Raw genomic sequence first — 23,329 nt, 5'->3', positions numbered from 1 at the left:
CTTTTCCACGGAAAAACAACGGATAATTGGGAAGAGCTGTGCACTGACAGCAGCAGCATCCGTGACAGCGGTCTGTGGGGGAGCAGCAGGACTGGGGACGGAGGTTTTCTGGGCGTGGAATGGTCGGGTGACAGGGCAAACCCAGGCGAGGGGGAGGGGGCACAGGGGAGCCCTGCTCTGCTGGCCACGGGGCTGCTCGGAAATGGTTTTACTGGGAGAAATCGGGAATGGTTTTGCTGCTGCTCCAGGGCAGCCCGGTGCTGGAATTCGGGGATGAATTGGGCTTTTCTGCCGCAGTTACCTTTATGGAGACAAAACCTGGCTGGCCACAACTCTCCGCAGACATTGGAGGGGCAGGAAGCCCCCCGACCCCCCCAAACCCCATGTCTGGACTGTGCTCCCCACAACGGCAGCTCCTGCATCCCAGCAAAGCATCAAACACCTTCCTCTGCCTCCTCACCCTCTGGCCCCGTGCCCCCAGCTCTCCCCACAGCACCCCACTGCCTCCCGACCCCCTGTTCCCGCCCCGGGGGGCTGGTGGCTTTCGGGGTGACAGCTGCCACCCTCCAGCCCAGCCCAGCCCAGGCAGCCGCAGCCCCCCGGGGCCGAGCCCGGGCAGCCGCTGGCCCTGGCGGTGGGCAGGGGGCGGCTCGGGGGACGCGGGCGGAGCGGGGACAGCGGTGGCGGAGCAGCCGCTAGATGGTAGCGTAAGCCCACGCCACCGCTGCTGACACAGCACTCGGCGGGGACAGCGCCCGGCTGACCCGGGTGGCCCCGGGAGCCGCCCCCGCCTCCCCCCGCCCCAGCTGGGCTGAAATCCCGGCAGGGCTGAGCCTCGGAGCTGTGACACGAGTGGCGTGGGCACAGCTCGCCCAGTGCCCACGGCCACGGCCAGAGCCACCCTTGCCCACGGGGACAAGTGGGGGACCCGCTCCCAAAACCTCTCTACCCCAAAGTCAGACTCCAAACACGCCCCCAAAGCAGCACACGGCACGAGGCTGACGTGAGAGGGGTCAGACCCAGCCTGGGGACAAGCAGGGTGACCCACAGGGCACCCAGCTCCGTGTGGGGGTGCTGGGCACCCACGGGAGTCTGGCAGGGCCAGGTGGGGGGGTCCATCCCACTGCAAACACCTCATTTAACTCCTCATCCTCCCCCAGCCCTGCCCGGGGCTCCGTGCCAGACTGGTATATATATTTTATGATAACTATAGAGATGCACTTCAAACCTGACAAAGGACTTTGACAGTTTTAAGCATCTCTTTGATTAATACATGACCTTTTAATGCTTTGGATTAAATTAATAAATCTTTTACATTCTAACCCGTTCTGCTTGCAATGTCATGGGTTTTGCATGACCTCTCTCTCTTCCCTGCCCCGTCCCTCTCCCCCATCCTTGCACAGGTACAGCAATCCACAGCCCTGCAATATTCATGGGGCACAGAGCCCTGCAAAGAGGGAAGGGAGGGGATACTCCTCGGTGGTTTTTTTTTGGTTTTTTTTTTTTTTTGAACCATCCCTAAAAATAGCAAGAAAATTCAAAGCTGACATTCAGGGCGAGGGGACGAGAAGCCTGCAAAGTTGCTCACTCAGCCACCAGCAATTGCAGCGATCCTGTCTGCGTGTGCAGATTCCTCTGCTGACCGGGCTGGAGCCCAGGCCCGCACTCTGCTCCGCTCCCAGGAGCAGTGCAGCCTGCTCCCCATCCTCGCCAGGCTGTGCAGAGCCCAGCCAGCCCCAAACCCAGCCCGCTGACCCTGCTGGGGGCAGGAGGGGACGGAGCTGACACCTCTCCAGCTGCAATCGGTCCCAGCTGGAAGGCAGCTCTCCAGCGTGACCCCAGCTCACCAGTTCATCCCAGTTTGGCAGTGAGGCTGGGGTGAGCAGTGTGTATCTGGAATTCAGATGCCTTCCTCGCTGCCTGTTGATCCAAAAGCAGGCGTGAAACCCCAGCGTGCCCCGCGCAGGCGAGGCAGAGAGAGGGCTGCTGTACAGCCAGGTGCTGTGTCTCTCCCTGCACCCATGTGTTATTCCATCGATGACTCACGTGTTATTAGCAGCCAAGCAATATTCCCAATTCCCTGGAGTTAACCCTTCACTCGTCACTCACAAAACCACGATGTCATAACAAACATCACTGGTATTATCTACTTTAATTATATTGTATCTACCCAGCTCCGGGAACATTAACAGCGACGGCGACTTGGTGCTGGGGGGATGCTCCACGGAGCGGTGGGGAGGGGGGTTACGAGGTGCTCGGGAAGTTGGGAGGCAGCTCCCTGCCCTGCCACCACTGTCCCGAGGGGCCTTGCTCACCACCTTTCCTCCTGGCATTCCCTTTATCGCATGGCCAAGAGGGGACAGCGAAAAATCGGAGGAGCAGGGTGTTAGCAAACAGCAGGGAGATTGCCAGGACTCAGATAGAGCTTTTGACTAAAAAAAAAAAAAAAAAAAAAAAAAAAAAAAAAAAAGGAGGAGGAGGGAGGAGGAGGAGGAGGAGGAGGAAGGGGGGAGGCAGCGGCAAGCCAGGGCTCTGCTGCGCTGTGTCTTTCTTTGCTTTCCGCAGGCGGCGAGCGGCGGAGGCGCAGAGGGGAGGTCGGTTCCCCTCCGCCTCCCGCTCCGCTGCCTTTTGTGTGTGTGTGAGAGGCGAAGGGGGGGGGGAGAAAAAAAAGAGGAGGAAAAAAAGGGGGAAAAAAAGGTGAAAAAAAGGGGGAGAAAAAAAAAAGGAAAAAAAGGGGGAAAAAAAAAAGCTAAGCGGTAGAGGGGAGAGAAAATCCCGGAAAAAATAAAATAGAGGGGTGGAGGGGGGGAGAGGGAAGGAGGAAAGAGCAGGCAGGGGACGGAGGAGGGGGCGGGCTGGCAGGAGCGGAGTTGCCTGGGGAGAATGTGAGCAGGAGGCGCTGGAAATGCTCTCGTTGAAGGTGGCGAGCGGTGCCGAGGGCTCCGGGACCCCCGCGGCCGGTCAGGACGCAGCCCCGGCGGGCGGCAGGAGCCTCCCCAAGCGGGCGGGCTCCGAGGGGCGCGGAGCGCAGGAGCCGGCGGGTGAGTACCGGGGACCCCCGCCTTTGTGTGGGGCTGGGAGGGGGGGAGGACACGCGGGACACCCCCTTTGGGCAGAGCGGGGGGGGGGGCAGGAGGCGGCGTGTCGCGTGCATGTGTCCCCCCCCCGCGCCGTCCCCTCCGCTGAAGTTGCGCGGCGAGTTGGTGCCAAATTGCCGGAGTTTAATGGCACTTGTGGTGGGGAGGGGCGTGCGGGCGCGGGGTCCCGGGGCGAGCCCCCCAAGGCGCGGGGGCTGCCATCGCCGCCAGTTCGGCCGCCTCCCCCCGGACACCCCCCGGCTGTGCCCCCCCGGGTGCGAGCGGTGAGTGACAGCTGTCAGAGCCGGCTCCGGCCACTAGAAGGCAGAGCCTGTCAGCGGCGCGGGGGGCGAGGGGGGCTCCCCGGAGAGCACGGGGACCCCCCGGGGCACAGCCTGCCGCCCCCTCCCCCGGCAGGCCGGCTCGGGGGAGCGGCGGCTGCCCCGCGGGGGCACCCCCGGGAGGCTGCGGGGCGAGGGGCGTGCGGGAGGCTCCCCCAGCCCCGTCGGTGAAGTTGCGTGGTCCGCGGCGCGGGGCTCGCCGAGCGGTTGTTACTCCCGTGCCTGTCATCCCCCCTCTGATTTGTTTTTATCGATCAGCTGATTTACCCCCCCCCCCCCCCCGCGCGGCCCCTCGGTGCTTGCGACAGGGACCACGGGGGACCGCGGTGGCTTTGGCGGGGGCTGGAGTCACCCCACGGGGTCACGCTGACGCCAGCCCCTCTGTGTTTGATGTCCCCAAGGCCGACGCAGGTGGAGACACCTGAGTCCCCGCTTGTTTGTGTGCTGGGGGGACGACGTGGCCGTGCCCACGGCCAGGTGGCCTCGTGCACCCAGCCCGCGGCCGCCAGCAGAGCCCCCCAAAAGCAGCGGGGTGAGCTCATTGTGTGCCACAGCGCGCCGTGGAGTCACTCCAGATTTATCCTGGCGTGACAGAGAGCAGAGGCGAACCCCCGGGGCGCCGGGCACGGATCCTGCCCCGCTCTCCTTCCCACCCTGCTGCCGGCGTGCTCTGAGTCGGGGGCGCGTGGTCCAAATCGGGGCCCCGTGGTCGGAATAGAGGCCCCCCTCCCAAGCCTCTCCCCCTTTCCTCGCCCCCCCAGGTGTCCCCTTACACTGGCTTCTCCTGCTGGGCTGTGGAATTTGCAGGGGAGGGTGGTGGTGGTGGTGGGGAGCGGGGGGTGGAAGAGGAGGGCGGAGGGGGGGGCTGGAGAAGGGATGGCGCGGCGCCAAATTCCGCTCTGCCATGTCTCTGTAACCTGAATAGGCCAACTCCATCCCCGGTGCGAGTCCCCCGGGGCTCTGCGCGCTCCGATGCAGTCAGGCGGGAGGTGGCTTTGGCCCGGCTGTTGGCGTGTCCCCCTCCAGCCCGCCGGCCCCAGCCCGGCTCCCTCCCGGGCACCGGGCAGCGGGCACCGGGTACCGGGCACCGGGCACCGGCCGGAGCCGCCGCCGGGAGACGGCCGGGCAGGAGGTGGATTTGGGCTGGGGGAGAGGGGCTGGCACCGCGGGTAGCCAAGGACATCCCCGGAGCGGGGCGGCCGGCGGAGGAGAGGCCATGGAAGCCCATGGAAGGTTACGGGAAGCCTGGGGGGGCTGGCGCTGCCCTGGCCTCCTTAGAGGAGGCAGCAGAGACCCGGGGCAGGCTATTTCTGCTGAGATCCCGAGGAAAGCTCTGGGAGAATTGTGGGCTTCTATAAATAGTGTGTGTCAGCCGAGTGGAAACAGGGCCTTGAAATGCTCCTGCTATTCTCCCGAGTGCTTGGAACCAGCTCTTGGTAAACAGGGCAGCGGTGGGGAGGGCTGTTTCCTTCTTCCGGGCTCGGTAACAGGAGCGGGAGGGATGTGGGGGGGATTTTTGCCTGGTGATATGGCAGCGTTCCCCCCCTGGGGCCGGCCGGCTGGATGCTGGGCTGTGGCCGGGCTGCCCGGATGCGGGATGGCCCCTGAATGCGCCGCAGATGTGTGTCCTCCCCCACGGCCGTCCCCTCCCCGCCCCACTGCCCGCCGAACTTCGGGGCTGGGATGCGCCGTGCGCTCCTCGGGGAGCCGCTGATGCCGAGGGAGGGTTTTGGGATGCGAGGGCTCAGCTGGCCACGAGATGCTCAGCACACCCCCTCCTCTGGCCGGCACAGGGGTGCCTGGGGTCACAGCCTGCTTCCCTCTGTCCCCACCGCGTGTCTGTCTGTCCATCCATCCGTCCATCCCGGCTGGAGCTGTTCCCGCTCTGCCTCGGGGCACATGCTGAGCCGTGCCTTGGCCCCGTGCTGCTGGAGGGCAGGGATTTGAGCCCGTGGGACCTTCCCAGGCATGCCTGGACACCCAGGGTGCTGGGGACCTTGTTCCTCAGGGGGTTCTGCGTGTAGTGGGGACATGGTGACTGTTCCCAGGGGGTTTGCTTGGCTCTGGGGCACATCCTGGCAGCCCCAGTGCTGTGGTGAGCGTTCAGCTTCCCACGAGGACCTGGCATCGTGCTCATTTGTCACCACCCCTCGCACCCACACCCCAGCATTCACCTTGTGCTGCAGACAGTGGCTCGAAAGCTGCCTTGTTATTATTTTCCTTAAAAATAACACAAAAGGGAAATAACCGGGCTGTGCTTAGCTCCCCACTGGGAGTTTTTAGGGTGATGTACAGTGGGCTGAGCAGTGGGAGGGATCCAGCGCACTTCTGGTGGGATTTGGTGCTGGATTCGGAGTTCACCAGGGTGTCACAGGGCTGGGGGCCCACCCCATGCCATGCTGCCTGCCCGGTGCTCAGTGCTGGCACAGCGGAGCGCGCTCACGGCGTGGGTGGGAAGGGGCGAGCGCCAGTCCGGTGGGTTTTTTTTTTTCCCTTCTCCATCTTTCTTTTTTTTTTTTTTTTTTCCTCCTTTTTTCTTTCTTTTTTTTTTCCCTCCCTCTCTGTGGGTTGAGCGTTGGGGCGACAGACAGGGAAAGTCTGAGCAATGGTCTCCGTGCTGGTGCTGTCTTCAATCACCGCGTCCCAGAATCCCTCGCTCTGGGCCTTCTAGGCACAAGGGCTTACAGCGAAAATCGGCAGCTGCAGCTGCGAGTGAAAGCACAAGAGCCCGGCTGGGTCTTTGGCATCGGCAGGAGAGCAAAAAAAAGCTGGGGGAGGCGAGGAGGGAAGGGAAAAGGCGGGGGGAAATGTGCCCTGTGGTTTTTTTCCAGGCTTGCCACCGAGGGTTGTGTTTCAGAGCATCGGTTCCCGGGCGCGGGAAGAGGCGGGAGGATGGGGGGTGCGGAGCGATGCCTCCGGGGAGCTCATTAAAATCTGTCGGCTCCCCCCTTTCGCCGGCCGAGAGAGGCTGGATGTGGAGGAAGGAGGGAGGGACGTGCTGGGAAGGAACATGCCGGCAAACCGGCTGCCCGGTGGGGACAGTTGCCGGCCCAGGCAGGAACGCTGCCCCGGGGGCTCACCTGTCGGAGCACGCCGGCCGCGCCGTGCCAGCGGGGCCGTGACAGGGCTGGCGTGTGCGGGGACTCCCTCGGCGCTGCGGGCTCAGGGGGTGATGCTCCGTGCCGGTGGGGGGCAGGTGAAGGGTGTTTGGGGCGAGGCCGGGGGTCAGGGGGTGCAGCAGGAAGGGGAGGGTGAGGGGGAGGTGTTGGCACGTGCATGGGCAGCGTCGGAGTGTTGGCTGTGCAGCAGGGTTTGGGGCGTGCAGGAAGGGTTTGGTGTGCACATAGGGTGTGTGGATAGGATTTGGTGTGTGCAGCAGGGTTTGGTGTGTGCAGCAGGGTTTGGGGTGTGCAGGAAGGGTTTGGGGTGTGCAGAAGGGTTTGGGGTGTGCAGGAAGGGTTTGGGGTGTGCAGCAAGGTTTGGTGTGTGCAGCAGGGTTTGGGGTGTGCAGGAAGGGTTTGGTGTGCACACAGGGTGTGTGGATAGGATTTGGTGTGTGCAGCAGGGTTTGGTGTGCAGGTAGGGTGTGTGGACAGGGTTTGGTGTGTGGACAGGGTTTGGTGTGTTCAGGAAGGGTTTGGTGTGCAGGTAGAGCTTGGTGTGCTGGCAGGGTTTGCTGTGCAGGTAATTTGGTGTACAAGGCAGGGTTTGGTGTGCATGGGCAGAGTTTAGTTTGCAGGCAGGGTTTGGTAGAGAAGCAAGTATTGATGTGCACAGGGAGGGTTTGGCGTGCAGGCAAAGATTGATGTACAGGGATGAGGCTGGCTTGCAGACCCTGGGTGCTAAGGTGGGTCTGGGCAGGTGCTTGCAGAGGACACACCACCCTGGCAAAAATACCTCCTTCCCCTCCCCAGTGACAGGGACTGACAGTGTTGGGCATCCCCCTTCCCGTTCCAAACCCCATGACATGCTGGAGGGAGAGCGTTGGTGCAGCCTGGCCTGGCACAGTGCGGGGAGACAGAGGAGAGGCAGAATGTGGTATTGATCCAATCAGGGGGAGATGGGAGCACTTCTGGCATCCTCCAGCTCCAATCCTCTGCCCTTCCCACTGCTAAACCAGCTCCAGGCAGAGGGAGCACCATGCCATGCCATGCCATGCCATGCCATGCCATGCCATCCCATCCCATCCCATCCCATCCAATCCCATCCCATCCCTCAGCTGCTGCTGCCGCCTCCAGGGCCTCCAGCCCCACGCACTCTCCCTTCTTCTCTCTTCCCTCTTTCCTCTTCCCTCTTCGCCTCCTGCTGACTTCAGCGCATCGGCTTGGGCTCAGCGCCTGAACATTCCTTGCAAAACCTGGGCCTAAAATATCTGGAGGAGGATGGAGCGCCTTGGGCGAGGGAGATGAGCTCCTCAGCTGCAGGAAAGAGGGAGGCTGCCGGGCTGGAGGCAGCAGGGACGCTCTGCTCCCTGCCAGCTGCCAGCCCCGCTGGCCCCCCGGGAAAACGCCAGGAATAAATCTTGCCTGGTGAAGTCGGCAGTTTGGTTTGGTTTGGTTTGGTTTGGTTTGGTTTGGTTTGGTTTGGTTTGGTTTGGATGTGCCCAGCAGAAGCAGGGGCACGAGCACCCTGTGGAGCACCACGAATGGCACAGGGAGTGGGGATGGCGTTGGGAGTGGGGTGACAGAAGGCAGGGTGGCATGGAGCGTGGTGACAACAAAACAGGGGGACAGGGAGTGGAGGGTCACAGGGGAACGGGGTAGCAGGGTGACAGTGGATCAGGGGGGCAGGGAATGGGATGGAGGCGGAGCAGGAGAACAAGGTGCCATGGGAGAGGGGTGGCAGAGAGCAGGGTGGCAGGGAACGAGGATGGCAGTGGAGCAGGGTGACAGAGGAGCAGGGTGACAGAGGAGCAGGGTGACAGAGGAGCAAGGTGGCAGTGAAACAGGATGGAAGGGTGACAAGAGAGCAGGGTGGCAGGAGAGTGAGCTGGGTTGGGGTGGCTGAGGAGGGACAATAACTGCTGGGAGGGAGGTGCTACGCGGGAGCTGTGTGAGAACCAGTTTGCGAGGTCCAGATTGGCAGCAGATCCTGAACCAGGAGGAGCTGAGCATCCATACGGCCCCTGCCGAGATCAGACGCGACGACAGCGACTCGGTTTGGGGGAAGAAATTGGAGGCGGGGGAAGCTTTTTTGCTGAAATGAAATTTGAACCCCAAAGTGGGAGGGAAGTGGAGGTGGGGGGCACGGCTCTCTCCACATGGTTATTACTGCTGTTTTCCACCCAGCTGAAAGGAGAATGTAGCTTAATATGGACCCGCGGGGAGGAGAAGCACTCGGGAACGGGGATTTGGCAGGAGGGAGCTGGGAAACAGCGAGAGGAACGTAGAGGTGAGAGTGGCCAGGGCTTTGCCCAGGGAGGAGAGGACGGAGCCGGGCTGGAACAAGGCGCTATTGTTCTTGGCGAGCAGGGGGCCAGCCGCGGCCCCCCCAGACCCGCAGAGCTGGCGCGGATGTGGGGAAGGTTTTTGGGACCGGTTTTTCCCGGCGGATTGCTGGCTGGGGAGTGAGAAGAGCTCACTGTGCTGGGGTGCACCAAAGGGAGCTCAGGAAACACCCAGAGAGGCAAAGGGAGGCTCTGGCATTTGATGGGGAGGTGATGGCAGGTGAGAGGAGCAGGGGGAAATTCGGATCAGCGAGCGGGAGTGGGGGTGGTGGGGCAGGGGTTTGGTGGCTGGAGGATGATGTGGGAATGGGGCAAAACCCAGCGTCCCTCCTTCTGCCAGCACAGCAGCTGCTCCTTGGTGCATGTGTGGGGTGGGGGAGATCAAAACGGAGAGCCTGGGGACCTTGTTGGCCTGGGGACCTCTGTCACCCCATGATTCATGTCCTGCCATGATCCCCTCTTGGCTGCTGGCACCTCTCCAGTGGTCCCCATCAAGCCCTGCTATCCCACATGTCCCCTTGGTCCCTTGCCCCAGCACCTGACATCGCCGCCCTCGGCACTGCACCGCTGCTGTAGATGTCACTGCCACATTGCCAGAGCCACCAGCTGTCCCCCAGGCCATGACAGTGCTTGGGGACACCCGAGGGTGCCATTGAGCAGGAATGTGGGGAACCAGCGAGGCTCGTGGGGCTGGAGGAAGAGGAGGAGAATGGAGGGATGTCCCATGGGCTCTGGGAGCTGTGGCCAGGGATGGGGTAACGAGGCAGGGGCCAGGCTCAGGGCAATGCTGAGCTTACTCCAGCCTTTCCTGGGCTCCTGAGCCTTGGCCCTTCCAGCACAGCTGGAAAAGAAAGACCCCCCTGCAGCACATCCCTGGCATTTGCTCCCCATCCCCCCTGTTCCCACCTCTCTGATGCTTCCAATGCAGCGATGCCCTAAAGGCAGCAGAAGCACCTTCGCAAGTGCACACTAAATATTTGAACACGCTTGGGTGGCTCTGGCACCACTGCTGCTCTCACCCTTCCCCGTCCTCTTCCCTGGCCTCTCTGGACTCCCCAAATCCAGTGGGTACCCCTCCTTTCCTTTAGTGGGTGCTCCTCCTTTCCTTCCAGAGAGTGGTGTGATATTTGCTCAGCAGCTCTTGCTCAGAATTATCCGCTCCAGCCGAGGCAGCGCTTGGCATCACCGTGTCACCCCGGCTGTGTGTCATCGCGTGTCCCCCCCTCCCCAGCCCACCCGCTGCCAGCCCCGGCTGCACGTGGTGGTTCCGCGCGACGCCCGCCTCCCCATCCTTCATCCCTCCTCTTCCTCCCAGCCTCAGCACCCTGCAGCCGGGCTGGGCGCCCAGCGGGGCGGGAAGGCGGGGAGCAGCGTTCCCCTCCCCTCCCCGGCATTCCTTGGGAGTGAAACACAAGAGCTGGCAGGGCACTCCTGCTTTCTCTGGCCTCCGCTCCTCCGGTGCCTGAACAAAGCCCTCCTGCCTCTCCCAGGAACCTGGGGTTTGAAACAGGAGAGACGGCTGGTGCTGCGTGGCAATGCCCTCCTCAGGCGTATTTTGGGTTCTGTGGTGGGTGAGGGACAGAGGTGGGCACAGTCCCCGTGGGGGGCAGCTCTGGACAGGGTACCCCAGGGTACCCACAAGCACTCAGCCTGCCTCAAGAACTGTTGGCATCCTCCCCAACCTGGGTTTTGCATCCCCACCATCTCACTGCCATCTCATTGCCATGGAAACCGAGCCCTGAAGAGTACCAGTTCAATTCCAGTTTGCCCCCAGTTTGATCGTAGTTTGGCCCCGGCTCTCTCGTGACAGCACAGGTTGGTGTATCCTTCATCCCATGATCCAGGATGATGCATCCCACAGGGAATGTGCGCTCTGTCCCCCTTCCCAATGTCCAACACCCCCCTCCTCACCAAACAAAGCCCCCCCCCACCCTCCCCACCACCCCCGGTGAAACAGGCCCCTGTCGGAGCGCAGTCCCCGACAGCGAAGGTTATTTTAATGGATGCATTACTTTAAACGAACCCTCCGCCATCTGTTCCACCCCCTAATTACGCATGCAAAAAAAAGCCCATCTCACAGCCAGCGCAGGAGAAAGTAAAGATATAAGTGATTTAAATGCATGTATCCGCAGCTCCGCCAGCAGCTGGGCTGGGCTGCGCTCCTCAGCTGCCTGGTGAGCTGGGCAACTTGGAGGCAAGAAGGCAAAAGGGATGGTTCTGCTGGATCCAGCTGTGCCAGCACCGCGGGAAGGCGGCCAGGGTGCTGGGGGGATGGTGGGTGCAGCAGGCTTTGGAGCACGGTGGCCGTTTCCATCCCTCCCTCCATCCCTCCCTCCATGCTGCCATGCCCGTCCCCATCACGCCCTGAAGGTTAGCTCTGCCCGCCGGCTGCCAGCCTCGGCGTGGCGGAGGCTGAGCCTTCAAAGCGCGGGGACACGCCACCGTCCCCAGGCTGCCGCGGTGCATGGCGGGGGCTTGGGGGGAGAGCCCCCCAGCCTGGCCGGGCTCCTGGTCCTGACGCTGTCCCGAGGTGGCTGAACGAGCAGGGCGTCCCTCGGGGGTGAGGATGAGTGTGGGAGGCCTCCGGGGGACACCGGGTGCTTGTCCTCTGGCTGAGGAGGGGAGGCTGTTCCCCCACGCTGCTTTTCCCTAGCAGTAGCTCTGTTTCTAATGAGCCATCCTCAGATCCAGGGAATCTTGAGCCCTGAATGCTCCCAGGGGATGTTCGACCCTGGGAGTCTGTCCTTTGGGACAGCGGAAGGTGAGAGTGGGCTGGGGGGGACTGAGTGAGACCTGCTTGGAGAGGCAGGGCTCATAGGTGATGAAAAAAACCCATTTTTACATCAATCTCCTGCTTTGGGGAGTCCCAGCAGGGACACAGGGGTGACAACAGTTTAGGGGGCTGTGTCTATCCCCTGTCTAGGGGGAAACAGGGGGAACCCTTCACCCAGGGCTGCCCCGCTCTGACTCAGTTTCCCCCATCCCCAGTACAAACCACCCACAGGGATGGGATGGGTGACTGGCGTGGCTTTGGGTGACCCCACAGTGACAACGCAGGACCACGACCACCACAGCAGGGCCACCGCCTGGCGCCGGAGCCGCCGGCGGTGCTGGGTGCCCGTCGTCCCCCCCTCTCCCTCCGTCTCCTTCTCTCCGTGCCTGACTGCAGCAGATGCGCCAGCTCTGCAGGAAGAGGGAATTAAGTTGGGCTGGAGGAATTTTAAAGATTGCTGCAGGCCTGAGGGTCTTAGATCCCCCCGCGGAGATGGGCAGTCATGCAGAATTAATCCTATCGGCAGCCTGGCTCGGCTTCAGCCGGTGCAGAGCTCCGGGAGAGCGCGGGGGGCGATGCTGGGGGCGGCTCAGAGAGCCCCGGTGCCTCTCGGCGTCGATGGGAAATTAATAATGAAAAATTAAAAGCCCCAATTCAGCCTTTCACCCCCCTCCTTCCTTCTCCCCATCAGCCTGGAGGTGGGACTCGTAGGGGGGGAGGAGGTGGGTGGATTCTGCAAAGCTTAAGGAAAACCTGTTTGCCGTAGCCAAGAGAGCCCATGGTGGGAGAGAATGCTGGGGCCACATCCTCCTGCCGGTGCTCGCCCATGTGCCGGGGGGGGCTGGCACGGGGACACCCCTCTGCTGCCACCACCCCTGCAGGGAGGTCGTGCGTGGCAGGAGCAGGCTGGGGGGACAGGAAGGAGGCTGAGGTGGCAGGAGGGAGGTGGTGCCAGGAGCAGGTTGGGGTGGCAGTAGGAAGGCTGAGGTGGCAGGAGGCAGGCTGGGGTGGTTAGGAGCAGGTTGAAGTGGCAGGAGGCAGGCTGGGGTGCTGTGCCAGCGCAGGGGACACAGGGACACACCAGACACCCCCACGTGCTGCCCCAACCGCCCGCCACGTCCAAGGGGACGCCAGGGTGACATCTGGGCGCCCCGTGGCTCTGCCAGCCCCACAGGCAGCCTTGTCCCTGCCGTCCCTCCCGGCTGCCGGGGCTGCGGTGCCACCGTGCCAGTGGGCTCGGTGGCTGCGTGACGCCGGGCAGGGTGGCCCGCAAGGGCTCTGCAGCTGCTGCCGAGCCCTCTGCTCCTCCGGTTTATAAATAATGCAGCACCGAGGCGCGCTGGCAGTGCCCGCACACGCCTGCAGCCCCGGCGTGGCGGCGGCGCTTTGGGGGTGAGGACGGGTGCCACCACCCCGGCAGGGTGACACCGAGCCGCGTCCTCCCGGCGGGGAGGTGGCGAACCCCGGTGTGTCCCCCCTCCCCCTGCACCCCACCCCGTCCCCCAGCCCCACATTCCCGGCGCGGGGGGTGGCGGTGGTGGATGCCCGCGGTGACCCCACGCGTGGGGACGTCCCCAAGCCTCACGACAGTGGCGCGGATGGCGACGCGCAGCTTGCAGCGTTGCCATGGCGATGTGCTGGCGCTAACGAACCCGAGTAAACATTAACGAGGGAGAGCCCCACGCGGGTGGCTGCGAGCGTGGGGACCCGGCCGTCCTGCGGGACGGGGCCTGCGGTGGGGACACATCGTGCCCGTGCGGGGTGTCCCCGGGAGATTCCCCCAGGGGGTCCCCTCTGGGTGCTGGGTGAGGCTGTGTTTGATGCTCGGACTGGCGGCTCTGGGTGCTGGGTGAGGGCCTGGGGGGCAGGATGTCAGTCCCCTTCTCAGTTTAGGGGCACCCAGAGTGGGGAGGTCCCACCTTGAGGTTCCAGAGGTCCTGTCGTGCCCTGGCACTGCTCTCCCGCTCTGGGCCCGGCCACCCTCTCTGTGCAGCGCCCGTGGGTGCTGGCTTGGGGGGGGTTGAGTCCCCAGGGTGCCCCCGGGCGCTGGTGGGGACCTCGGGGTCTCCCTGGCAGGAGCTGCCACTGCCCTTGCAGTTGTCACCAACTCAAGTGCCCGCGTTGCTCCTTTGCCGCGCCGGCACAGGGACCCACACCCTGCTTTGGGTGGGGGTCGGGGTGGGGGCAGCCCCCGCACAGCTCCCCCACCTTGCCCGAGGTCCCCTCCACCATTTAATGGTGCTGCAGCTCATTAAACGGAGGTGCAGGTGCCCCCGGTACCTTCATCCTCCCGAGGGCTCCTAATGAGCGGCTGCTAACGAGCGCCCGCGCTCCCCGCAAGAGGCTGATTGGCGAGAGGCACCCGGAGCCACGCGCGGGCTCCTTCCAGGGGCTTCCAGGGGTCCAGAGACCCCCTTGCCATGCTGTAGACGTGGCCTTTGCCCCGTGCACGAGGGTCCCGTGTCACCGAAACTGCCCCAGTGTCGCATCAGTCACCAGTGCCACTGAGGCTGTCTCCAGCTTCAGCGTGTGCATGGTGGGCGCCTGGTGCCCTGTGCCTCAGTTTCCCCCTTCAGCCCCGTTCAGGGGCACGGGGCCTTGGCGATGGGCACCAGGGCTCACAGACATGCAGAGGTGTGGGTTGAGGCTCCTGCTGGTCTTGCCAGCCCCATTGCTGTCCCCAGAGTCACACTCTGCAAAGCCACCTGAGCCCTGGAAGGGTGACCTGCTTGGGTCTGTCTGCACGGGGCACTGCAGGGGTTTGGCAGAGGGGCTGTGGGGGTCCCGTGCACCCCAAAAAACCCAGTGGCACTGGTGCCATGCAGGGCGCAGGGCAGTGGGCGCCCAGAGCAGGTCAGCCGGGGGATGCCTGGCTCGGAGGGGCTCTTAAGCTTGTCCCCTGTTTTGGGGGCTGTAGTGGGGAGACCCCATCCTGCAGAGAGCCATCAGCCCACAGAGGGCTGGGACCCCAGCTCCCCACCGAAGGGAGCCCTAATCCTCGGTGACACCGTGGCCAGCTCCGTGGTGGCTAATTGCAGTGTCCCCAGCTGAGGATTACGGTTTAAAGCAGGAAAGAGCAGCAGGAGCAGATGAGCTCCTGAGCAACAAAGCTCCTGTTCCCCTGCAAAAAGACTTTTATTAGGGGTATAATTAAAAGCTGACAGGAGGCGAAAATCATGGGGATGGTCAGGGTGAGGGATGAAGCCACCTGAAGGTCCCTGTGTCCCCCCAGGTGTCCCACCACCAAGCTTCCCACTCTGACCACAGCGTTGCTGACGGGGCAGGAGGGAGCGAGGTGCTGGGCTGGCAGAGGAAATCCAAACTCAGCCCCATGAAAGGGGCTTTGTGTGCCCAAGAAGGAGCAGCCCTCCTCCTTCTCCTCCTTCTCCTCCTCCTTCTCCTCCTTCTCCTCCTTCTCCTCCTCCTCCTCTGCCACCTCCTCCTCCTCCTCCTCTTCTGCTGGCCACAGGGCTACCTTCCTGCCTGGGGGTGGCCTCAGCGTGGGTGCCAGAGGGAAATGAGGCACAGAGCAGCATGGCAACCCTGTGGCCTCCTGCCCTGCCCAGACTCCTGAGGTTTTCCCCGTTACTTGTACCCATGGCTGTGGATGAGGCAGTCCCTGGGGATGTGCTGGGGTCCCCCATGGGTGCCCCAGCTGGTGCCAGCCCTGCAGAGTCCCTGGGATGGGTCCTCTGAACCAGGCCTGGCCAAGGCACTTGCAGTGGAGAAGGAGCAGCAGGGACAGAAAGACACAAGGACAGAGGGACATCTTCCCCTGTCCCCTTCATGCCACCTGGATTGCCCTTTCCCAAAATCGCCGCCTGCCTCAGTTTCCCTTTCCCCCCTCATGAGTGCTGTGCCTGCCCTCCAGCACGACAGGACCCTGGATCACCCTGGGGGGTTGAACTCTCCTTGGTGACCCCAGCTGCCCCCGCAGACGTGGCTGATGTCCCCTGGGAAAGGAACACTTTGCAGCACCCAGCATTTGGCACCTTCCTGGGTCTGTGCTCACAGGAACATCGCTCCGGTGCCAGCCTGGTCCCGTGGCAGGGAGGAGGGTGGGCGCAGCAGGGACCCCAGCTGGGAGCTGGGCACTGGCCACCTTGGCCTGGCCCAGCCCCAGCCCCAGCGGGCAGTGGAGGGCTTGTTCTTTGCCTGGACAGGAAGACGAATGAATTCCATTATGGGATCGCGATTTTATTCCACGTGTCAGGGAGCCTGAGATTAACTTGCTCACCGGGCTGTGACAAACCCAGACACCCGCGTGCACGCGCTCCCGTGCGGGGGCTTCGCGCACTCGCCGGGCACGGAGCTGCCGAGCCCCTGCCGTGCCCACCCGGGGCAAGCAGAGCTGTGCTCACCCTGATTCCAGCGGGGAGCCCTCCAGCACCTGGGGAGGGGGCAAAGACCAAGGCCAGGGGTGTGGCGCTGCCATTGTGCTGTCCCACGTCCTAAAGGTCCTTCGGCCACCCAAGGACTCGTGTCTTGCAGACAGGCGAGGGGCGAAGCACGATCCCAGCACAGCTCTGGGAGCCATGTGCTGCCAAGTAACAGGCTGGGAGGAAGGGAGGAAGTGGGACATGGGGGCCTGGGGACCTTGACGGTAGCTGATGACACTGGGGACTTGACAAGACCAATGGGCTGCTCTTATCTCACCTCAGCCAGGTGGCTGCCCGCTTTGGGAGGGCATCAGGGCTGTGCAGTTGTGTCGGGGCCGTGCCGTGCCGTGCCGTGCCGGGGCCGGCTGCTCTCCCCTCACCACCCCCCCTGCGCGGGTGCAGGCAGCTGGCTCTGTTTGCTGGAGGCTTTGCGCATTCCAGTTCGTGGGTCACTCGCCTTCGAAACCTCTCCGGGGACAGAGGCAGTTGGGAGCCGTAACAAACAACCCAAGGGCTCCAGTGACGCCCGCGCCCGGCGCTGCCTGCCAGCTCTGGGGTGGGGGGGGCTAGGGAGCGGGCCCCCCGCTCCCCTGAGCTGCTGGAAGGGAGCTCTGGGGTGGTGCTGGGAGGTCCCAGTACAAGTAACCAGGGAGGAGGGACGTGCCGAGCAGGTTTCCGTGCAGGAGGCGGGAGCGATCACTTTTTGGGAGCAGTGAAGAGTGCAGGAGGAATGCTGCGGCCACTTGTGCACTGGGGACAGGGGACAGAGAGGGGCGCTGGCAGGGGGGCGTCATCCATGATCCATATGGGAAGGGGTGGTGGAGTTGGCCAGGCACGGTACAGGCAAGAGGACAACGTGGGCGGCAAGTATGAGGTGGCTCAGTGTCCTGGTGTCCTGGAATGTGGCTCGGAGCCATCCCCAGGAGTTCCTGGGTCCGGTGGGGTGCTGGGAGAGTGGTGGGAACGCAGCGCGGCTTGGGGAGGCTGGGCGGTGCAGGGAAGGTCAGCCTTGGCCAGATGCAGCCACTCCACCCTCCTCCAGTGCTTTGCACATTAATGCAAATGCACTGGCCTGAGTGGTTCATTAGCAGCATGTGGAATGGAATAATGCATCCGCATCCCATTAGCCTAATGAAAAAAAGGGAGCCGGCACCTGGAACAAAGCTGCCGACTCTTGGCTAGTGCTCTGGCTCGGCCATGCTGGGCCGTGGGCCCCCCCCCGCTTCTCCTCCCTTCCCTTCCCTTCCCCTCCCCTCCCTTCCCCTCCCTTCCCCTCCCTCCCCTCTGCCGCCCCAGCCCTCTGAGCATCCCTGCGCCCAGCGCTGCGGAAGGGGACCCCATCCCCAGGGTGTCACCGCAGATCCCATTCCCAGGGTGTCGCCACGGCAGGGTGCAGCCCCAGGAGGACTCCAGGGTGGTCCCAGCATCACCCCTCAGCATCCCAGGCTGGGAGAGGGATCCAAACCAGCAGTGCCACAGAGGCATCGGCTGGGTGTTGAGATGTCTCCGTGTCCCTGGGGCTGGGAGCGCAGAGCCTCGGAGGATTCTGCTGGGAGTGCAGAGCCTTGGGGCACCCCGGGGTGGGCAGAGCCGGTCGCAGCATCATCCTTCTGCATCCGCGAGCGGGAGGGGGTCCAAGCTGGGAGTGCCGCAGTGGCGCTGGCCGGGTGTCGAGATGTCCCCATGTCCCTGGGGCCGGGAACGCGGAGCCTGAAGGATTAGAGGAAACATTGCCAAACAAACCAGGCTGTGCCGGAACCAATTAGCCTCCAGCAGGCAGAGTTTCAGATGCTGTTATTTCTGCCTCTTCTCTTTTCTCTCCCTCCTTCTGTCTCCCCCTTTCCCCCTCCCCGGCCCTCCCCAGCCCCTCCTGCCCGCCCCCAGCATCCCTGCTCTCGCCATTCCTCTCCGTGTCGGAGCTTGTTTTGGGCACTGGCTCTGGAGTGAGTCATGCCGCGCGTAGGGGATTTTAAAAGCTTTCTGCTGTCGCTGGGAAGCCGGTTTGGGCTGCTCCGACACTGGGGGTGGAGCGCCATGCCTCGCAGACAACCCTCGTCTGGGGAACCCAAAAAAATCCCCCACCCCGATGCCCCGAACCCCTGGGATCCCAGGGCCCCCCTTTGCGGGGTCGGCTCCGTCACCCCAGCCAGCGGTTGAGTCACAGGCGAAACTTTCGAGCCGTTGGAGCTTCCTCCGCCGGGCCCCTCTCCGAGGAAGTGGTCTGCCGGGGCGTCGAGCCCGGCGGGGCGGTTGCCCCGTCCCGGTGGGTGCAGCACGCAGGCGCGGGCGGCCGGCGCTGGAGCTCGAAGCGTGGGAGAGTTTTTTTTCTTTTTCCACCCCCCCTTTCCCTCCCTCCTTCCCTCCACTGCCGCCTCCGCCGGCCCTGCTGCCAAACCCGGGGTGGGGGCCCTCCGGCACGACCCTCCCGCCAGTCCGCAGCTGGCCGCGGTCCCCCCCTTCGTCCTCCTCCTCCTCCTCCTTGCCTTGAGCTGTGCTGCTGAGGGACTGCAGCTCCCGTGGATCAGGAGGAGATTTAGGTCAAGCGCTCGACTGAGTCGAAACAGCCATCTGTGTGCGGAGGAAACCGGCCACCCAGAGCCCCCGGCGCGGCTGGCCCGGCATCGCCACGGGGTCCCGGCACCCCCCGGACCCTGCGCCTGGGCACACAGCCTGCCTTTGTCTCCAGCAAGGGAAAAAACCCACCCAACGAATAAACAAATGGGGAAAAAAATCCCCCTTCCTGCCGATCCGTCACCCCCGGCTGTGCCGTGGGCATCGCCGCGAAGTTTGGCACGGAGCGGCCGCGGCAGCGCTCCAAGGTCGCCCTGACACGCGGTGGGAAGGTGTGTGCGGCGTGAAGCGGGCAGGGATGCGGGAGCCAGCCCGGAGCAGGCAGGGCGGGAGGTGCGGGCAGGAGGGAGGCCCTGGCTGCCTGCCCGGAGCCCGGACTCCTGGGTTCCTGCAGGAACAGGGTGGAGCGGGAGGAGGATGGGGAGCTGGTGTCATCCCGGCCGCGGCGGGGGGGAGCCGTTCCCTCCCCGGGAGAGCGAGGGGCTCCGCACAAAGCTGCGGCCGCCGTGCCTCAGTTTCCCCGGATGATGCAGTGGAGCAGCCCAGTGGCGGCAGCGCAGCCGGGCACCCCAGCGAGGTGCGGACCCCCAGATGCCCCTTGGCACCCCGCACCGGGGCGGAGGTGACCGCGGCCCCTCCTGCTCTCCACCTGCCAGCTTAGTCTTGTTTTCTCCATTTCCTTCCGGAGCCTTTTCTCGCCCGCCGGGGTCTGTGCGCACGCTGGGCGCAGGGGGAGGAAACGCCGCCTTGGCCGTGGGAGGGCTGGCGCCGGATGGGCCTCCCAGCCCCGGGCGGTTTGGCACGGCCCAGCCGTGTGCCGAGCTGTGCCGAGCCGTGCCCGGGCTCAGCCGGAGCCCGGCGGGCGCGGGGATGCTCGCCGGCCGCTCGCCCCGTGCGCTGCCCGCCCGCAGCCGGGCCCGCGCCCCGCCGGGCCCCCCGGGAGCCCACCGCCCTGCCCGCCGAGCCTGGTAAGGAGCTTTGTTTGCAGCCAGTTCGCGCAGTAATCCCGCCTTGGCCGGGGGATTATGCGTGGGGAGAGCTGTGGGGGGCACAGCCGGAGCGCCCAGGCAGACGGGGTTGGGAGGTCAAGGTTTCCCTCGGTGCAGCGGGCTCTGGCCAGGAGGGTGACGGGGACATCCTTGTGCTCGAGGGCGTCACACAGGGACCACAACGTGTGCCCCCAGCCCCCGGGCAAATCCGGCAGGAGCTCGGTGCCCCCGCAGAGCCCTGTGCCAAGCCACGCCAGAGCTGGGCCGGTGCTTCCCGCTGGGATGGTGTGGAGCATCCCTGCATCCTTCTCCATCCTTCCGTCCCAGTGTGGCAGCAGCACGCATGTGCAGGCAGCTGCGAGGCAAGAGCTGCCAGGAGGTGCGGGTCCCATCCTGGTCCCTTCCCAAGGCCCGTTCCAGGGTCCCATCCCAGCCTCCCCGCAGCGCTGCGTCCCCGGGCGGGCTCGGAGGGGGCTGTGGATGCTGGGAGCTCAGCGGTTCTTTATGGTCTCAGAGGGCTCCATTAATTCTTTAAATATCCAGCCTTTCCAGGTGGGTTTTGTTGAAAATTAATTTCCGGAGCTATTTTAATTTTGCTGTATTTAATTTGCTGTTTATTTTAATTAATTAACGTCGGGAAAATCTCTTCTCCCCAGCATCCTGCAGCCGTCTGGGGTGGCTGCACCCGGGAGGTGAGAGCAAGGGGGTGTCATGGGTGTGAGGGGCACTGCCAGGGAGGGTGCCCAGCCCCCACGGTGCCCACCTGGCTCCATCCCACCTGCCCCAGGTGACAGGGTTGGCACGGGAAGCAGCGAGCTGGGTCTCTTCCCACCACCCCTACTCCAGGGCTGCTCCCAGGGTTTGCTGCTGGCTCCATGGGACGTTTGTCGCTGCTCCTGGTGGGAGATGGCTCAGGCAGTGCTTGCAGCCACCCTCCTCCTCCTCCTCCCTCCATGGCTGGGGGCCTGAGGGTGTGGATCCTTGAGGATTCCGTGCCGTGCCGTGTGCCAAGCAGGAGAGTCCTGTTTTAACAGCCCAGCGCGGAGCTCTTTGGGGCCACACCCACGCAGAGGGATGCTCAGCCCAGCCTCCCGCTCCCGTCCCCGCATCCCTCCTGGCTGGTGCTCCCTCCTCGATGCTGGCCAGAGCCCAGCGAGGGGGTCCCTGTGGGGCAAGGACTGGGGGAAGGGATGGAGCCGCCTTCCTCCAGATCAAGGCCTCTGGTCTCTCACATGTCTAGACGCTGCCACACACACCTAATGTGGTTCTTGGCAGGAGCCGCGGCTGCTCTCTTGAGGTTAATTGCTGTGCACGGAGCTCTGCAGACAGATAACCCGGCTCCACGCTGCCCCGGACCCCGCCTCACCCAGCCCTGCCCCGGCTGCAGCCCCCGAGGGATGCTCGCCCCCCCCAGGAGCAGACCGGGGCTGCAGAGGCAGCGATGCTGTGGTGCTGTGCCCAGTGCGTGGTTTGGGGCTCAGCGCCGACCAGTGAGGGGGGTCTCCCGGTTTTGGGGACAGGCAGGGATGGAGGAGAGGTGCTGGCAGTGCTTAGCAGGGGCTGACACGGGCGCAGGGGCTTTGGGGCAGGAGGAGGAGGAGGAGAGAAGGGCCCCAGCAGCCCGGGGCTGCCGCCACCCTGTGCCGGCTCTGGGCAAGGCGGCCGCAGCCGATAGATAAGGGCAGCGCGGCGGGGGGAGCCGGACAAAGGCTCGGCCTCGCTCAGCCTGCCTGGCTGGATCCCGGCTCCGCAACGGGAGCTGGACAGAGCTGCGGCGGGGACTGGGCTGGGAAGAGCTGTTTCATCCTCCAGCCCCAACATCTGGTGGGAAGAGGGGATGGGAGGAGAGAATGCTGGGCAGGCTGCAGGGGTGAGCCCCAGGGCTTGGCCACATCCGGACTCCCTGGGATGGGCTGCATGAGGCTATTCCCAGCAACTGCTCTTGCAGAGCACCTTCCTGGGAGCAAACACTGCTCTAATGATATGCTTGGAGCCACTGGCACCCCAATCCTGGTCCCTGCTTGTCCCCATCCATAGGGACCAGTTTCCCTTTGGACAAATCTGTGCTTTGTCAGGCCTGGTGCTGGCTGCCAGGTGCCATCACCAAGGCAGGGTGGTGTAGACCAGGGCTGGGAAGTGGTACATTCCAAGGCTGGAATTACATCGTGTCCCTGGAGGGATCCCCAAAGCACAACATCCCCTCACCGCCCACAGGGCTGGGGCTGGCAGTGGGGTCTGGGCTCGGTCCCAGGGCTGTGTGGGGTGATCCCAGCCCTGGGACCAGCCCCACATGGGATCCACGGGGAATCGGGTGAAGGTTTCAGTCCAAGCTGTGTTTTGGTTTGGGGTTTCGTCATGATTTCATGGCAGGGAATTTCCGTTCGTAACCAAAGACAAGAACAAAAAAAAAAAGGAAAAAGCCGAAACCAAAGAAAAAAACCCCAACCCTGCCTTGAATTTTTGCCAACAAAATGGGATGTTTCCATTCTTGTTTTGGCTTTTGGCAGCCCCAAACTGCAGCCAGTGGAAGAAAATATCCATGTGGAAATGCTGCCGGCCTCCTCCAGCAGTGCAATGGCCGGGCTGGAGCTCCTGCCCCACAGCCGTGCTGTGCTGGGGGCAGAAGGAGCACGGCCCCTCCAGAGCGTGTCACCGTGCTCCCTTCCCTGTGCTCTTTGGAGAGGACATTGCCATGAGAACGGGCTTGTTGTTTTGTGGGGAGCATCGAGACAGAGCAGGCGAGCGTTTGCAAGGACACCGGTGGCACGCCGAGCTCGCGCTTCCCACTTGTCCTTGCAGCGGGTCGCTCTCTCCTCCCCAGCTGGCAGCAGAGCCCCGTTCAGCTCCAGCGTGTGCTGTGCCACGCCGTCCTCCCTCTGGGCATTGCCTCCCTCCTGGCGTCACCCAGACTCTCCCCGCCTCACCCCTCGGGTTTTGGGGGACCCTCTGTGGGGCTGCGACGCTGTGGATGCCGGGGAAAGGAGGAGCAGCCACTGCAATGCTTAAATGAGGTTGGGTTTTTTTCCACACATCCCCCCCTCCATCCATGCTAGGAAGAATTACAGTCGCCCAGGCATCTGTTCTGGCAGAGTCGAGCTAAAGAGCTTGTCCTGGGCTTGGCAAACCAGCCGGCGCAGCCGACAGCTTTTCCAAGGGCAGCCTTGGATGTGGAGCAGCAGGTTGACATTGCAGGGAGAGGAGCCTTGTGCTGCAGGCACCGGTGCTGTGCCCCTCAGCTCCTGACTGGATGGGATTTGGCAGGGAGTTCTGCAGGCAAGATGCTGCAAACCCCCTTCCCAAAAAGCAGCATCCCCTAGTAGGTCTTTGTTTGGAGCCAGGAAGAGGGCAAATGGTGCCAGCACATCCCAGGGTCCTTGTCCTTGCACAGAGAGGACAGCAAGTGTCACCCTGCAAGGGACCACTGCCAAAAAAACCCTGCTAAATTCTCCTTGAAGCTGGAGAGGCTCCTCTGTGCCCCCGGGCTGTGCAGCATCCCCGTCACTGCCACATCTCTGCATTGCCCACCCCATGGCTGTCACCCCCAGCCCTCCAGAACAGCGTGGATGGGTACAGTGGTGGCACCAGGAGACGCCAGGAGCACGGCTGCCCCCTGTGCCAGCAGCACCGTGCACGGGCCCTGTGCTGTCAGCAGTCGAGGCAGGGGGAGGCGAGTTGGAGCGGCTTGGCAGGGAGGTGTGGGAGCCCTGCCGGAATGCTGGGCTCGGAGCTGGAGCGTGTCAGGCACAGATGGGA

At 63.8% G+C, this 23,329-nt stretch overlaps 1 protein-coding gene across 6 annotated transcripts in view; it reads left to right on the top strand.

The window, feature by feature from the left end:
• The first annotated feature begins 2,517 nt into the window (after window positions 1-2,517).
• Window positions 2,518-23,329, top strand: part of AHDC1 (AT-hook DNA binding motif containing 1) — a 48,831-nt gene continuing 28,019 nt past the window's right edge. For 2 of the 6 annotated variants that reach the window (XM_041463179.1, XM_041463182.1), the window contains exons 1-2: window positions 2,524-2,594; window positions 2,921-3,041. Coding sequence is in view for 1 of the 6 variants with exons in the window: in XM_041463176.1 (XP_041319110.1) it covers window positions 2,906-3,041 (136 nt within the window). In the remaining 5 variants the exon portion in view is untranslated. Of the gene's footprint in view, window positions 2,595-2,784; window positions 3,042-4,644; window positions 4,855-23,329 lie in introns of those variants that run through there. The other 4 variants (XM_041463177.1, XM_041463176.1, XM_041463180.1 and 1 more) reach the window with 4 other exon arrangements.

Source organism: Pyrgilauda ruficollis, unplaced genomic scaffold (genome assembly GCF_017590135.1).
Source record: "Pyrgilauda ruficollis isolate IOZ18807 unplaced genomic scaffold, ASM1759013v1 scaffold162, whole genome shotgun sequence".
NCBI classification, from domain to species: Eukaryota; Metazoa; Chordata; class Aves; order Passeriformes; family Passeridae; genus Pyrgilauda; species Pyrgilauda ruficollis.
The sequence above is the reverse complement of the archived record's forward strand: the minus strand, read 5'-3'. Positions and strand labels throughout refer to the sequence as shown.